Consider the following 15,720-nt stretch of genomic DNA (forward strand, 5'->3'; position numbering starts at 1 on the left):
CAGAAAATCCAAGCAGTTCTCTAGTCGCAATACTAGCAAAGTATTTTGATTGCAAGATTTTTGGTAATTGTAGTAGTGACAGGGTGGTCTATCTGGCCACTTGCTGATGTTTGGCTTTTTATGTAGGTCAGACTTCGAGACCACTCAGGACTCGTATCAATGAACATCGAAGCGACATCAAGAACAAGAAGGAAACGGGGCGTGGCCAAGGATGAACGCAGGATAGCAGCAGATTTCTTCAGCTCCACCAATTTCATTACACTGACAGGAATTAATTACTTTAAAAATTAATTTTTGAAGTAATTTTCTTTCTAAATATGTTTGTTTTATATAGTTCTTGAACTATATCTAAAAAAGAAAGGAAATTTTAACTATATTCCTGTCAGAAATCACTTTGGAAATTTTCCTGTCAGTTTATCAGTCTGAAATGAGTTCCAGTAAGACAAATTCTCAAGACTCCAGCATCAAGAAAGAACTTCAGTCTCTGATAATTATAATCCAGCAACTTACTGCTAAGATGGATAAAATGGATACTAAAATAGACACCTTCATAGAAAAAACTACAAAACAAATAGACTTGTTACATATAGACCTGCAACAACAGAAGATCCAGATGACAGACATAGAAGAAGCTGTGAATGACATGGAAAATAGAATCCAAGAAGAGGAAATCAACACTGAGTTTCTGCTGAAACAAAATACACATTTACAAACAAAGCTGGATGACCTGGAAAATAGATCTAGGCGCAATAACATTAGGATTTTGGACTGCCAGAAAATATTGAAGGTAACAATATTACTTCTTTTTAACAACATGGCTCCCTAAAACTTTAGATTTACCAGAAGCATTCTCTTTGGTATCGAAGAGCACATAGATCTATAGCTAATACTAACTCTAACAAAACTATCCTAGATCAGTTATAGTTAGATTTCTATCATCTTTGATAAAGAGATGGTTCTTAAATCTGCTTGGGCTAAAGCTCCTGTTAAGATTAATGAGACAACTGTGCGTTTTGACAATGACTATTCTTCCATGGTAATAGCTAAAATAAAATTTTTCTGCCACTAATAAGGGAGCTTAAAAAAGCACAGTTTAAAACATACCTTCTGTTTCCTGCCAAGCTTAAAATCTTCCTTCCTGATGGTCCTAAAATTTTTGATGACTTAGACTCTGCTTTACTGTTTATCCAAAAAAAATAAGATTTTGGATAAAATAGAGGAAATGGAATGGGCTAGTCCTTCATTAAAGAGACTGGCAACTGAAACTTCGTGGAAGACTTCAGAGAAGAAGAAGAGAATAAAAAACAAATGATTTGTTCTATGTTTTTTTTTTCTCTCATCATTTTATTTCATTATTAATCTTTTTAAATATAGTTCCTGCATTTCCAGAAAGCCACAAATATTCTGAAAAAGATTTAATCATAGTTATTCTCTGTGTGCAAAGAAATGTTTTGTTTCATAACCAGTCAAAATATCTGAAGAACTAATAACAAGCTATGATTCAATTTGTTTCTCTTTCTGAAAAAGAGAAGTAAGGTCAGTAATTTGATACATTTTTTTTCTTTATCTTTTTTTTTCTTCTCCTTTTCTTCTTTTCTTTGTTTAAACAATGACATTCTATTTAGATTATGTAGTGGGTAAAGGGTGGGGGAGGGCAGGGAGAGAAGAGTAATGAAAATATGATTAATAGAATAATAACATATTTATTCCTTGTAAAAAGTTTATATGTTCTTCAAATGCTATTCCTAATTATACTTTCTTGATTATACTGCTTATGCTTGTTTGTAAATAATCTGTCATGCTTTAACTAATAATAATTAGAACTAAATAATAGTAAATAATATGTTTTATTTTTAACTCTATTAATATAAACAGTAAGTAATATTCCATTGTATATACTTCTTATAGCTTTCTCTTACATTTTTTTTATTTCTGCCTTACACTCTTTTATTTTCTACTCTCTTTTTCTTTTCTTTATTAATATATAGAAATGCTTTTGATCATATAGACACAGTAAATAATAAGATTTGCATAAAAATTGAGTTGGGACAAAAATACTGAGTTTTATTACTTATTAATAATTTTGGGCTTAATTTCACTTACATAGAGGCTGTAATAACCTGTAAAATACATTGTGAAAGGTTTTGTCATGTTTAGATGCATTTACACTGCTAAATGAATGTTTGTCACTAGTTTTTAATAAGTTTCCCGCCAAAATGTTAAGGGAGACAATCTGGAATGTGGGCTGTCTCATGCACAGTGTCCATGAGCTACTTCAAAAGCTTCAACTCTCAGAATTCTCACAGAGAAGCTGAAAGCAGTCAGTCTAACCTTTGACCTAGATATCACACTGACACATCACAGATTCAGGAAGAACACTCTACCAGGAAGTAGAACTGATGCAAATGCGACTATGTGGAGGAAAATGAACTCTTTAACATCTAAATGTGAGTTATTTTATATAATTACTTAAATATCTATGTTATAATTCATAAAATATGTCAGTTATAATGAGTTTAAATGATGCAGTTTCTTGTAATAAGTAAATGTCTTATTTTAGAAGGCATAGAAAATGAAACATTTATTCAAGTGTTTTTGAAAATCTACTTAACAGCAGCATAATAATCTGTGTTAAAAACTTATGCTCCAAACATATACATTACTATAACTCATTTAATTCATCTGATTGACAAGCATAAATAATTTTATAACTCTATTCTGGAAGAAATTGTCATGTGATATATTTTAAAGCAGTAGTATAGCATGGTTGTAAAATCTGGTTACTAAAATGTGTTTGCTGTGCATTATTTTGTATAAAGCAGACAGATTTATTGTAGGGACAGCAAGTAGGATAGTGCTCAGCAAGGACACAACTCAGTGAGATCAGATATATATATATGTGTGTGTGTGTGTATGTGTGTGTGTGTGTGTGTATATATATATATATATATATATATATATATATATATATATATGTGTGTGTGTGTGTGTGTGTGTGTGTGTATATATATATATATATATATGTGTGTGTGTGTGTGTATATATATATATATATATATATATATATATATATGTGTGTGTGTATATATATATATATATATATATATGTATATATGTATGTGTGTGATGGCTTCTTTTTTTTTTTACAATAATGCAAGTGTTTCTGAGAATCTGCATAACTATGCAGTATGATTTATAACAATTTCTATGAATACAATATTTTATTCTATTGACAATAATGAGTATGAGTAAATGCTCATATACAAGCAATTCAAGGTTTTTTTTGGAAGCTGTTGACTGCATTTACATGACAGAAAATAGATGCATCTTAATATATGTAATGTCTGAATCATATTAGCCAAAGTTTTTGATTTAAATTAATGTTAGAACTTATTTTTCTCTCCTCTTGATTTCTAACATCAAGATTATTTGAATGCTATTTGAATACAAGTGTTTTATATTACATAGATGTATATAGTAGTATGAACAGTTGTTTAAAAAAAGTTTATTTTAGTTTATATGATGCTGTTTTACCAAATGTGTAGTCTTGTCTTGCTAGATAATTGAATTGAAAACTGTTAACCTCAGTTAAATATAACTAGTATTAAATTGATAAGGTGGTAGCTGAGGTACTGCTGCTTAGGGTAGGGGGTTAACTTGACTGGTAAATACTACTCTAAGTTGGAGTTTATAACTCCAAGCTGGATGCAAGGTTTAATCCTTACATTATTTTCACTTGTTCATTGTTACATGTATATAGTTTTGACATCCACAATATATTTTGTACACTCATTGTCACTACAAACAAAATTGAATCCTATACAAAATCCCATAAGAGATTCAATAAATACAGCTATATTTAAAGGTACACCTAAAGGAGGAGATGTAACATTACTTATCTTGTTATTTGTTATTTTGATCATAAGATTCTTAAGTTTTAAAAATGCCAAATGACATCTTTAAAAGGAATTTCTTTAAACATTAATGGATTGAATAATCCGTGTAAAAGGGCAAGCCTAATAAGATACATTAATTTACATAAGGCCAACTTAGTCTTCCTGCAAGAAACCCATCTCTTGAAAAAAAGATATTGATAAACTAGCCACAAACAAATATACAGTATTGGTTAGTTCAGAGCACACTCAGAAAAAAGAGGAGTGGCTATTTTATGGAATAAAAGTATGCCCATTCCTAAAACCATTAAGTCTTATCAGGATGACAAAGGAATGTTTTGTATGGTTACAATACAAATTAATGGGAAGACTTACACTTTAATTAATGTATATTGGATACCTGGAATTGGTATTAATACAGTGAAACATCATCTTGATAAGATCATATCATTCTCTACAGGAGATATTATTTTAGCTGGTGACTTTAATTGTATACTACATGAAAGTGATACTACCACTATAGGAAAAAGAAGAATTGCATCTAATGCAAAACATTTAAATGATTTTGCTAATTCTTATCATTTGAATGATATTAATAATCAGATAGATTCAAAATCATTACCATACACCTTTTTTCTAACAGATACAAAACTTATTCAAAAATAGATAGGGTCTTTATTTCTAACCAGATGGTAACAGATTTAATTAATTCCAAAATCATTTCATGTCCTGTATCTGATCATAATTCAATTGTTTTTGAATTCATGATAAAAAATACTCATAATGTTCAGATCAAAAGGATACCAGCATACTTAACTCAACTAAAAGACTATAAAGAATATATACTTTCAGAAGTAAAACATTTTTTAGACATAAATAGTACTCCTGAAGTCTCCATTGTTTATGTTTGGGATGCCTTAAAATCATATCTATATGGACAAAGTATCAGATGGTATAATAATAAAAGGAAATCTTGGGATAAGGAATTGTTAGATATGCAAAGTAAATTAGACTCTTATAAACATAATAAAGAAAATATTATGGACAAGAAAGTTATTGAAGAAATAAACAAACTAAATGAGAAATACAAAGAAATTTTAACTCATAAAGTTAAAATAACTTTAGAGAAATACAAGTTTTTGTCTTATTCAATAAGCCCCAAATACTTACATAGACTTAAAAATAAAACAAAAAGGTTGAATAAACAAAACCATATCAAAGAAATCTTTTCTCTAAGGAAAAAGAAGAATGTTTCTAGTATACCAGAAATACTAGATGAATTTAGAAATCACTTTCACAAAATTAACCATAATAACATTAACATGGAACCTAAAGATAAAATAAAGGAGTTTATAACCACAAACATGAATAAAAAGCTTAATAAACAACAGATTAAACTATTGGACAAGAGTATTTCATATACAGAGGTTATTACACAAATAAATAAGCTTAAATCAAACAAAGCACCGGGTAATTATGGTATTATACCAGAGATATATAAAATCCTTTCTAAAAGTACATATTCATTAATACATAAGGTTTTTATTTTGGCCCAAACTGAGTTAATAACCCCCCCCATCTTGGCAATATACATTTATTTCGCCAATTTTAAAACCTAATAAAGATCCAACTAGATGTACTTCATATCGGCCCATCTCATTACTTAATGTTGATTATAAAATGTTTGAGTATTTTTGCTGATAGATTGAAGACAATCATCCCCGGCATTATAGCTATAGATCAGACAGGCTTCATTGTAAATAGAAATACTTTTGATAATATAAGAAGAACTTTAACATTAATTGATTTTGCAAATAGGAAAAAGAAAGATTTAACACTTATTAGTCTTGATATAAGTTCAGCATTTGATTCAGTAAGTTGGGACTATCTGTTTACCTTACTGAAGTGCACAAACTTCTCAGATGCATTTGTAAATCTAATTGAGCATTTATACAAAGGAACTTTGGCTTATATTAAGGTAGGAACATATGTTTCACAAAAATACCCATTTTAAAGGTACAAAACAAGGATGTCCACTTTCTCCACTATTATTCACTTTAGTAATGGAGCCTTGGGCTAATTTGATCAGAAACAGTACTGACATAGAGGGTTTTGAAATAGATGAACATATAACATCCAAAATTCAACTTTTTGCAGATGATGTTCTAATTACATCAGCAGGATCTAATTCTTCTATGCAGTCTCTATTTGATAAAATGATGAATTTTAAAAGTATTTCTGGTTTAATATTCAATGAAGAAAAAACTAAAATACTACCTATATATACACGAAAAAATATTCTCATTAGTGATTTTACTAAATATGTACCCAATTCAGGTCAGATAACTTATTTAGGTATAATACTATCTAAAGATATTAAATCTATTATATATAATAATTATAATACCTGTTTTCTTAATATACAAAACCTTTTTAATACCTGGAATAATATGTTTTTTACTATGGAGGAGAGACTTACAATTATTAAAATGATAATATTCCCCAAGATTTTATACTTAATACAATCAATAATACTTCCACCTACAAAAATAATTATTAAGAAACTGAATACACTAATGTTAAATTTCCTATGGGCACCTAATTAGACCTAGGATTGCATTAAAGAAACATACTAATAGCTGGTCTCAAGGGGGTATTTCTTTTCCAGACTTTAATTTATATACTCTCTCTTCTATTGTAAAAGTTATTACTTTATTAATAGATCAGTCATATGTTGCAAAATGGAAAGATTATTGGGAGCTAATTAGTATGCACTTCATGAAAATCTCCTTAACACATAAAAATATGATTGTAAATAACTCCATGTTATGGTTACTAAAGGAATTTTGTACTTCACCTATTACACCTAAACATATGGTTTGTTACCCATTAAACATTATTATTAGCTATCATAACTTTATATTCATGCACCCTAAGTATAGGGAATGGAATTTTATTATATTCCCTATAATGTATACTCAGGGTATGCTTTTGTCATCTACTTCTGAAGGAACTCATTTAGCTATAGATAATGATCTAAAGTACTGGTATCAGTTGATATCTGATAATAAAGTTAAAAATCTAGATTTCTTAAAACAAGAATTTGATCTAAGAGAAACTTGCTGGTTAGAGGTTCAGACCTTTAGACAACATCTCATTAATAAAATAGATCTAATGTCTATAACAGTTAAAGAATCTATTCCAACACTGATTGATTACTTGATATTAAATTTACAACATAAAGTTTCTGATAAAGGTAAACTTTCATACATACATAAAATTATCAGACAAGAAACTTTTACAGTGTAGATTCATACTGGAATTATTTCACTTCTATTAATGGGGACCCACCAAATCAACAAGATAAACAATATATATTGGAATCTGCTTATAGAACTACGCCTTCCATTGTCTGGAGACTTTATACATGGAAATTTTTACATAGATCTTTTTATACACCTTTGATGATGAATAAAATAAATAATAAAGATAATTTATGTAAGAGATGTAATGTAGAAATTAATGCTGACTGGGCTCATATGTTTTATGACTGTATAAAATTGAAAGAATACTGGAAGTCAATTAATGAATTTTTGCAGGCTCTTTTACAGATAATTTCATTATTTCTAAATCTCTTATATTATTCAACACACCTGTACCTCAAAGTGTTAAAAGGTTAAGCTTCCCTTGTTATGGTCTATTCTAGCAGTGGCTAGGAAAATAATAACCAGAAATTGGATTTCAGATACACCTCCTTCGTTCAATGAATTTTAAAATGTTATGAATATAGTGTGCCATATGGAAATAAACACAATTAGGACAAGAACAACTAGAAAAACCTCTTATTATATTGTATGGGATAATTTACAAAATTTGTTAAAAAAATTCTAATTTCAATAGCATGGTATTTTAGTTTAATTAATTGATCTGATTGTAGTGGATGTCTTTGTAAATACTTTAGTTGTTTTGTTGAATATTATAATAATATCTATTTTTAATTACTTGTATAAAATTGTTATGATATTTCTCTTATATGTTAAAACAATAAACCTGTTTTGAAAAAAAAAAAGAACAAGAAGGAAACCAACGCTCTTTATCGTCATGTATTGCAACATCAGCAAGCCCAGTTTATGTTTATGGTTATTGACTGAATTATCGGTGATAGAAGTAATCCTCAAGGATGGCACAGCATTTTAAACCATAAGGAAAAATACTGGATTATCACTCTGGGTGCGTTATTTTCACCAGGACTCAATGACCATTTATAACCACAATTTTTATGAAGAATGGGACATTCTCATTTTGATTGGGTTACTTGCAGCTCACCATTGGTATTACATTTACAGGGTTTATGCGCATGTTTTTTTCCATGATTGGATCTTTAATTTTATCTGGTTTCAGATATTATTGTTTATTTTTTGGATATTTTTTAAAGCTTTGATTCATTATGTTACTTGTACATTCATGTTGGATTCCACCGTATTAATAGTATATAGGTTTATTTTGCTTATATAGTTGTTGTTAATATACAGTGGTTCTATATATAATGAATCTATTCATTTCTATGGTGTAGTTGCACATAACAATATACTCTTATCCACTATTATGTGGTGTATTATTAGGTCATTATAGTGATATTCAGATATATATACTATCATGGTTTCTTTTTAATTGTGTTTTTGCCTTGGTCTCACATTTAATGTTTACTAATTTTAAGTAATTGCCAGTTTATGTTTTATTCATGACTGGCAGGACTATACCAGTGGTTTCATTGGTTGAGGGTATATATAAATTAGCATGTTACATAATTGTTATCATGTCCATTTATTCAACACAGAAGAAGGCAGTTCATTGCCGAAACCGGTCTGTTTAATAAAGTCTTTTCATCCACACTACTGTTTTGGCATTTGTGGCCTTGATTGCTGTATCTGCTGGCCAACTGTGTTTTTGTAAAGTACCTGCTATGCCTTTGGATGAAGCCTCACTGCAGTCTGTTTGCATGCCCAGCCAGTGCCAAGTGCAGTGATTTCTTATTCTTCATTCCTCCTTTTGGAACAGTCACACAGAGATGCTGTAATCCAGGAGTAACCACTATGTTTCCTGTTTGCTTCTACTCTGTTTCCATTACTTCTTCTTGCTTTGGGCTATACCTCCGGGAGAATCCTCTTTTTTTTTTTTTTTTTTTTTTTACATTTATTGACCAGGAAAGTCCGACTTGGAGCCAATTTTCAGCGGAGGCCCGGGGAGAAACATTCCAGTCGCATGTCTTTGAAATGTGGGAGGAAACCGGAGTACCCAGAGGAGGAATCCTACGCAAACGCAGGGAGGACATGCAGACTCCACGCAGAAGGTACCCCAGCCGAGAATTGAACTGGAGAACCTCTTGCTGTGAGGTGACAATGTTAACTGCTGCACCACAGAATGAAACCCATAAGGTATCTCCTAACTCACCTACCTAGCAAACCTTACCCAGACCTGCTTGCTGTCAAGTTAATCACTTGTTTTTTTCTTGGTCTGCTCCTTTGAGCAGAGAGAGAGTATATATGGATAGGGTAGTCCAAATCCTTGTTTCTACCTGGAAGCCTAATACTAAGAAAATATACAGAAGCAGAACACATTTTTCAGTTTGGTCAGGTTCTGTTTCCTGCAATCCTAGATTGCCGTTCATGCATATTTGTTTCAGGACTGGATTGAGTTATGCATTTCTGAAGGTATACTTGGCAGATGTCTTTAATTTCCACCAAGATTTTCAAAATTCTTCTTTAGCATCATTTAAATATTGTAAGGCCTTTCTTGGTGGAACTTTTTCATCAGGCTTCCATTTAGATAATTTGTCCAAGATTGGGATCTTTATTTTGTGCTAGAGAAGCTCACCTTGTCTCACTCTGAGTCTGAGCCAATCTGTAAGACAGACTTGAAATTTCTTTCCTTTTTTCCTAATAGCTATAACTTCAGCTAGATGAATCACTAAACTAAAGGCCTTGTCTGTCGAGCATCCATGCCTGTTTTTTTCCCACTAGTTTAAGGTGGTCCTGCAAAGTAACCCAAACATTCTGCCCAAAGTAGACAGAGAAATTAATATTAACCAGTCCATTAGTCTTCGTATGTTTTTTCCTAATTACTTCAACAACGGCAGGTCCTATTAGACTGGATGAACATAGGTAGTTACATTTTTACATTAACAGTACAAAATAATGCTGAAAAGTCTCACATCACAGCATGCGTTTCAGAATGGATTAAATTTTATTTTGATGAATACAGTAAAACATTGTCTTCATGATGATGGGTTCATTCCCCAAGGGTTGTGGCTACCTCTTATGCCTTCTCTAACAATGCTTCTTTTGATGATGATTGTGTGGCTACAGTCTGAACCTCTTTTGAGCACTTTTGCAGGGCATTGCAAATTTGTCTTGGTTTTCCTTTGAGTCACTATTATTTGGGTATGTTTTCATGAGGCCTGCTAAGTGTTTCTTCATGGCTGGGGAAGATGAGCCAGATCGTGTTAGACATGAAAGTTATGTATTTAACCATGAGATAGAGACATGGCTGTGGTTCACTTCCCCAGCATTCTTGCCACTTCGCTCTAGCCTGGCAAAAGGTGTTCTCCTCTGCAGTTTGTGTGCTGTGAGAGTGTGGTGCTCCATTTGAGTGGTATACTGCATATTTAGAGCAAGATGATGGAGTTTTGGGGGTTATGAGAAGACTGTATGTCAGAATAAGATATTTTACACCAAGCATATTGAACTGGACATTTCAGTCATAATAGTCGAGGAGGATGTAGCCACTGCCATGCAGTTCTATAGGCATGTTAGGTGTACAACTTTCATTTGTATGGTGACAACATAACAATGATGTAATGCACCAAATTGTTCCCTTACATTTGCAGACACTATTGCTCATCCACGAAAAGTCTTACTAAAAAAGTCAAATGAGTACAGTTATGAGTTATGGTTGCTAAAGAGGGATTTTACACTTGTATATAAGCCTATTGTATGTCTTTGATTTTGACATAGAATATGTTTCTCACATGCTCAAATAACACAAGGAAGCAACAGACATATGACATTTAAAAGTAATATTTGCTATATGTTTACTAGTTCTGCAGTATGTTTTTGCAGATATTGTACTTTGTGGTCACGGTGACACTGCCAGCCCAGCTATCTGGAATTTTGTAAATAGTCATATGTCATTTGTGAATATTAATATGCTTGTCTTACAAATGTAAGACAACTATATGTTATGTGTATGTTAAACTACTGGTGCAGAAGTGTGTGTTGAACTATATGTTATGTACTGAGCTTCAAGAATGTAACCACAGTGTACCCTACTGGAAAAGAACAGAAATATATATAAACTATATACCTGTGCATTTTGTATCTTGTCTTGGACCTAGAAACATCCATTCATCATCACCTGCATTTGCCTTGCTAATAGTAAGTAACTAGGGTACATTGATATATCTTATATGTGGATAGGAATATAGTAAAGATTAGTTTAGATGTTTTCTGTATTTATTTGAGACTGTCCTGCAATAATGTTTGAAAATATTTCCTGTGATTCTGAACTCTGAAGTTACTGTGTTGTTTGAGTATTGTCTTGTTCTTTTATTATTTATTATTAAATATATTTAAACCTTTTAATTGTGGCTGGTTTGTTTAGAGATATTTAAGCTCTTGGAGTACTTGCATAGGTATTTGGTGACACTGTACAGACCACTCCTAAATAGCCATGAAAGTCTTGGTCACACTTACCATTTGGATAATAGTAACATTACACAGTAGGATTGGTCACCCTTTGTAAGGGCCATAAGTAGCTGATAAGTAGGGGTTGGTGGCAGTGATAACTACCTTATAGTCTGGGCAGAAGGGAGCATAGCTAGTAAACCTGTGCCAGCCTTCCCCAGGAGTGTATGTGTGTTTGTATATAACTCAAATCTCAAAGTGTGTGTGTGTGTCAGCTATTTGGGCAGGGACACGAAGCACTGGTTGGACAGAGAGGGTGCTGAAGGTCTTGGCTTGACCCCTCAGCTGACATCTTAACCCTGTAGCTCTGCCAGTGGGGAGTCTTATTGGGGATCTGGAGAAAGCAGGAGAAACCAGCCTCAGACTGTGATCTCTATGTGCTCTTATGGGAAATTGTACTTTACTGTGTGTGTACTTGACATCCTCCCATTATGTACGTCCCTCACTGTTGCCAGTAGTGAGGACTGAGGCTCCTTGATTACGGGGCCAGTGCAGGGGCATCACAGTCGCATACAAAATCAAGCTAATATGTTCCTTTCTTTTCTAACATAAATGGAAATAAGTGGTACTACAGTGACTAATTTGTATGTAAAGAAATTTGAAACACATTGCTACTTTTTTGGGTGGGAGAAGTGAACATCTGTAGATTACCTTCATCTTTTATCCTGCTGTCTGATTTCTGTAGACATGAACAAAGCTGTACATATCCCATTTAGCATATTTTAACATTTATAAGATTCCTTATTATTAAATAGTGAAGACTGAATGTTACTGAAGTTTAAGCCATCCCTGTAATTGCATACAGGCCATCTTACTGGAAACTGATTGGTTTGTTTGCCCTTTCCCAGTTTGTGCTGATAATAATCATGTTCGGACATGGACTGTGACTCGTTTCCGAGGGATGATTTCTACCCAGCCTGGCTCTACCCCTCTGGCTTCTTTCAAAATCCTTGCACTTGAAGATGTTGATGGACATGCTTGCTGCAGTGCAGGCATTGACATAGGTGAGAACCAGCTTTATACTTGTATAAATGATTCCATCAGGAAGAATAGCCTATGGAACTAAAATATTTTTTTTATTAACAATGTTGTGTTTATTTTGTAGTCTGGATATGATTTTTAGCTAGATATTCCACCAAAGATGATCATAAGCTGTATTGACTGACTTCTTATCAGCATGGCAGATACGAATTCCATTGCAGTGATGAGCGAATAGTGTGCCCTTAGGTGAGTTTCAGTTTTAGATATAGAAGACCTTTATCTAGAGGAACTTAATGGTGGATATTAGCCATGATATATTGGAATGACCACCCTATATGTGCAGATGATGTGTGATTCTTGATACAATCCTTATGCACCTGATTTGCACAGTGCCTTTATATATGGAGGGTTGTTGAGCTAGTGTCCTTTGCTTTGGAAATGACACTAAACATAGGAAGAGGTGGTGGATAGTAGTAGAGGTTCAAATTATAGCCACATACATATAATCAGTAAAAGCATTCTTAGAAAAGGCGTACTACATGAAAAGCTTAAGGGTGGGATGGGTATCTCTGCAGTCTTTAGGCTTTGATAGAGACAGCTCTGTTAGCTGAAATATCTTGAAGTCAAGTATTTAGGGTCACTGATAATGGTGTAATTGGGTGAAAGTTTGAGACAGCTATCTTCCTTGGACAGTTGTGTGCTGCATTGTCCAGGCTAGGTCCAACTGATGACTCACTTTGTTGCTTATTTGGCTGGAGGGCTGCTCCATGCAGTGACAGTCTGGCTTGTTTTGTGTTTTGGGATTCTAGCAACTGACTGGCTATGTGCTGGGGTGGCCAGAACAATAATAACTAAGTAACACTGAACTTGAACGATGAACAGGCAGGAGTTCTGTTCCTTCACACTGGTCTGAGTTAGAATGCAAAGAACCCTACTTGCAAACTCTTTGGTTGGCTGGAAACTTGTAAAGCTTCAGTTGTAGCCATTTTGTTGGGGAAAGAGCAGTAGAGGACACAAGTATTTGACATGGGAGGGATGGAAGAGGTGGAAAGTAGGCAGGAATACTAGTTGTTACTAGAATGTAGGATGTGGGGTCTCAGAACACTAACATTCAAAGCTCAATACTGGGCCCTTTACTTTTTAACATCTTCATAAACGACTTCCCTTCTTTGCATCCCTAAACGACTTCCCTTCTTTGCATCCCTAATACTGAACTCATCCATTATGCTGATGACTACAATAATCTGTTCGGCTAAGTCTCTCCCCACTCCCTGCAAGCTACTCAGGCAGCTTTTACCAGTACTGAATCTTGGATATTTAACAACCACCTAGCCCTTAATGCCTCTAAATCCAAAATTATGATATTCACCCCAACTAAGAACACCAAAATAGACAAAAACGCCTTCCCGATAACCAAAAATATGAAGTAGTCTCCCATACCAAGCTTCTAGGAATCAGTATTGATGAACAACTTAAGTTCAATATTCACTTTCAAACTAATATTAAGAAAACCCACCAAAAACTTGGTATGCTTTCTCACCACAATCGTTTTCTTACCTCTTCTACTAAACTTACTCTCTCCTCTACCTGTCTTCTCCCCCCAGTCATGTATGGTGCTCTCATCCTTAGCAATCTTCAAACCATTCTCAAGTCTAAACTGGCATCAAGCTACAACAAAATTGCAAAATTTGCTACAGGCTCCAAATCTTCCTCTCATCACTGTGACTCTTTACACTCCTTAAACTGGCTAGAGCTCTCAAATTATAGGTTCATAGGTTCATACTAGGCTATCTGCCCTAGGGCATTTATAAGCCTAGCCAGAGTGTGTGTGGCTTTCACCACCCCTTAGGATGAGAATACTATACCCATTAATTTGCTGTGCCTCTGTCCAGCAGTGATACAGAGATGATTCCCGGGGTAAACCTACGATCTCCCATCCACTCGTCAAGATTTCTCTTGAACAGAGTCAGTGAGGGGCTCTGCCTCACATGGACTGGGATTCTGTTCCATAGTGTAGGGAGTCTCTGGGTGATGAATCTGTCCCTCCAGCACGCCCTATTTATATCCGTGTTGAGGTTTAAGTCTCTTGCTCTCGTGGCTCTGGTGGATTTGGATTTTTTGAGGTGGAGCATGTCCATTAATTCCGGGTTGGACATGGCCTTGTATGTCAGGCACAGATCACCTCTGAGTGTATGCGACTGAATAGAGCTGGAGTTTCTTCAGTCGGGCATCGTATGACATATGTTTGAGCCCCTTTATCCTTTTGGTGAGGAACTTTTGGGGTCTTTCCAACTGCTGCAGGTGTCGGGTAAGGTACATTCCGAATGGGGCGTTGTACTCAATCATTGGTCTGATAAGTGAAGAGTACAGGGGTACAATGACCTCTCCTGATCTGGATGTGAATCCCTTCATGATCAGGTGGGCAATGTAGAAGGTCTTCCTAACCACTTTGGCAATGTGAGTGTCAAGAGAGGTTACTGTCAACTTGGGTCCCCAGGTCCCTGATAACTTCTTCCGTGTTTAATGGATTACCACCTATGTGGTAATTAGGGGTTACCTTGTTTTTCCCAAAGGGTATGACTATACATTTTTGGCATTTAGCTTAAGGCCATGGCTCTGGCACCAGTTATCCATTTCTATGAGACCTTTCTGGAGGATGTCTGTGTCTGATGGAGTGTCAATTATGGTGCCCAGTTTGCAGTCATCTGCAAATTTTGTCAACCACAATCCCCCTATGTTTGCCTGCACTTCAGAAAAATAAATGCCGAACAAGAGGGGGCCCAGGACTGAGCCCTGTGGGACACCGCCGTGACCGGCTTAGAGTCTGACATGGCACCAGCAACTCTAACCCTGTGTGTTCTGTCCTTGAGCCAGTTTGCAACCCATCTTGTGACATATGGGTTTACATCTAAGCTGGTGAGCTTTTCTATGATGCCCGAGTGGGGTATTGTGTCGAACGCTTTGCTAGGTCAAGGTAGGCTGTGTGAACTGCCTTACCCTCATCAATGGCCTTAGTGACTGTTTCAAAAATGTCGACCAAGTTCAAGAGGCAGGATCTGCCCTTGACAAAGCCAAATTGGGTAGGATCCAGTGTCTGTAGGTCC

At 34.4% G+C, this 15,720-nt stretch overlaps 1 protein-coding gene across 2 annotated transcripts in view; it reads left to right on the top strand.

Annotated features, from left to right (window-relative positions):
* Positions 1–15,720, top strand: part of LOC122805610 (BTB/POZ domain-containing protein KCTD3-like) — a 2,987,990-nt gene that overhangs the window by 2,678,576 nt on the left and 293,694 nt on the right. The window contains exon 11 of one of the 2 annotated variants that reach the window (XM_044075857.1): positions 12,484–12,639. The exons of the other annotated variant lie outside the window; for it this stretch is intronic. Within the exon in view, the coding sequence (XP_043931792.1) occupies positions 12,484–12,639 (156 nt within the window). The remainder of the gene's footprint in view (positions 1–12,483; positions 12,640–15,720) is intronic. 2 annotated transcript variants of the gene reach the window in all.

Source organism: Protopterus annectens, chromosome 6.part1 (genome assembly GCF_019279795.1).
Source record: "Protopterus annectens isolate FY-2018-M chromosome 6.part1, PAN1.0, whole genome shotgun sequence".
In the NCBI taxonomy this organism is placed as follows: Eukaryota; Metazoa; Chordata; order Ceratodontiformes; family Protopteridae; genus Protopterus; species Protopterus annectens.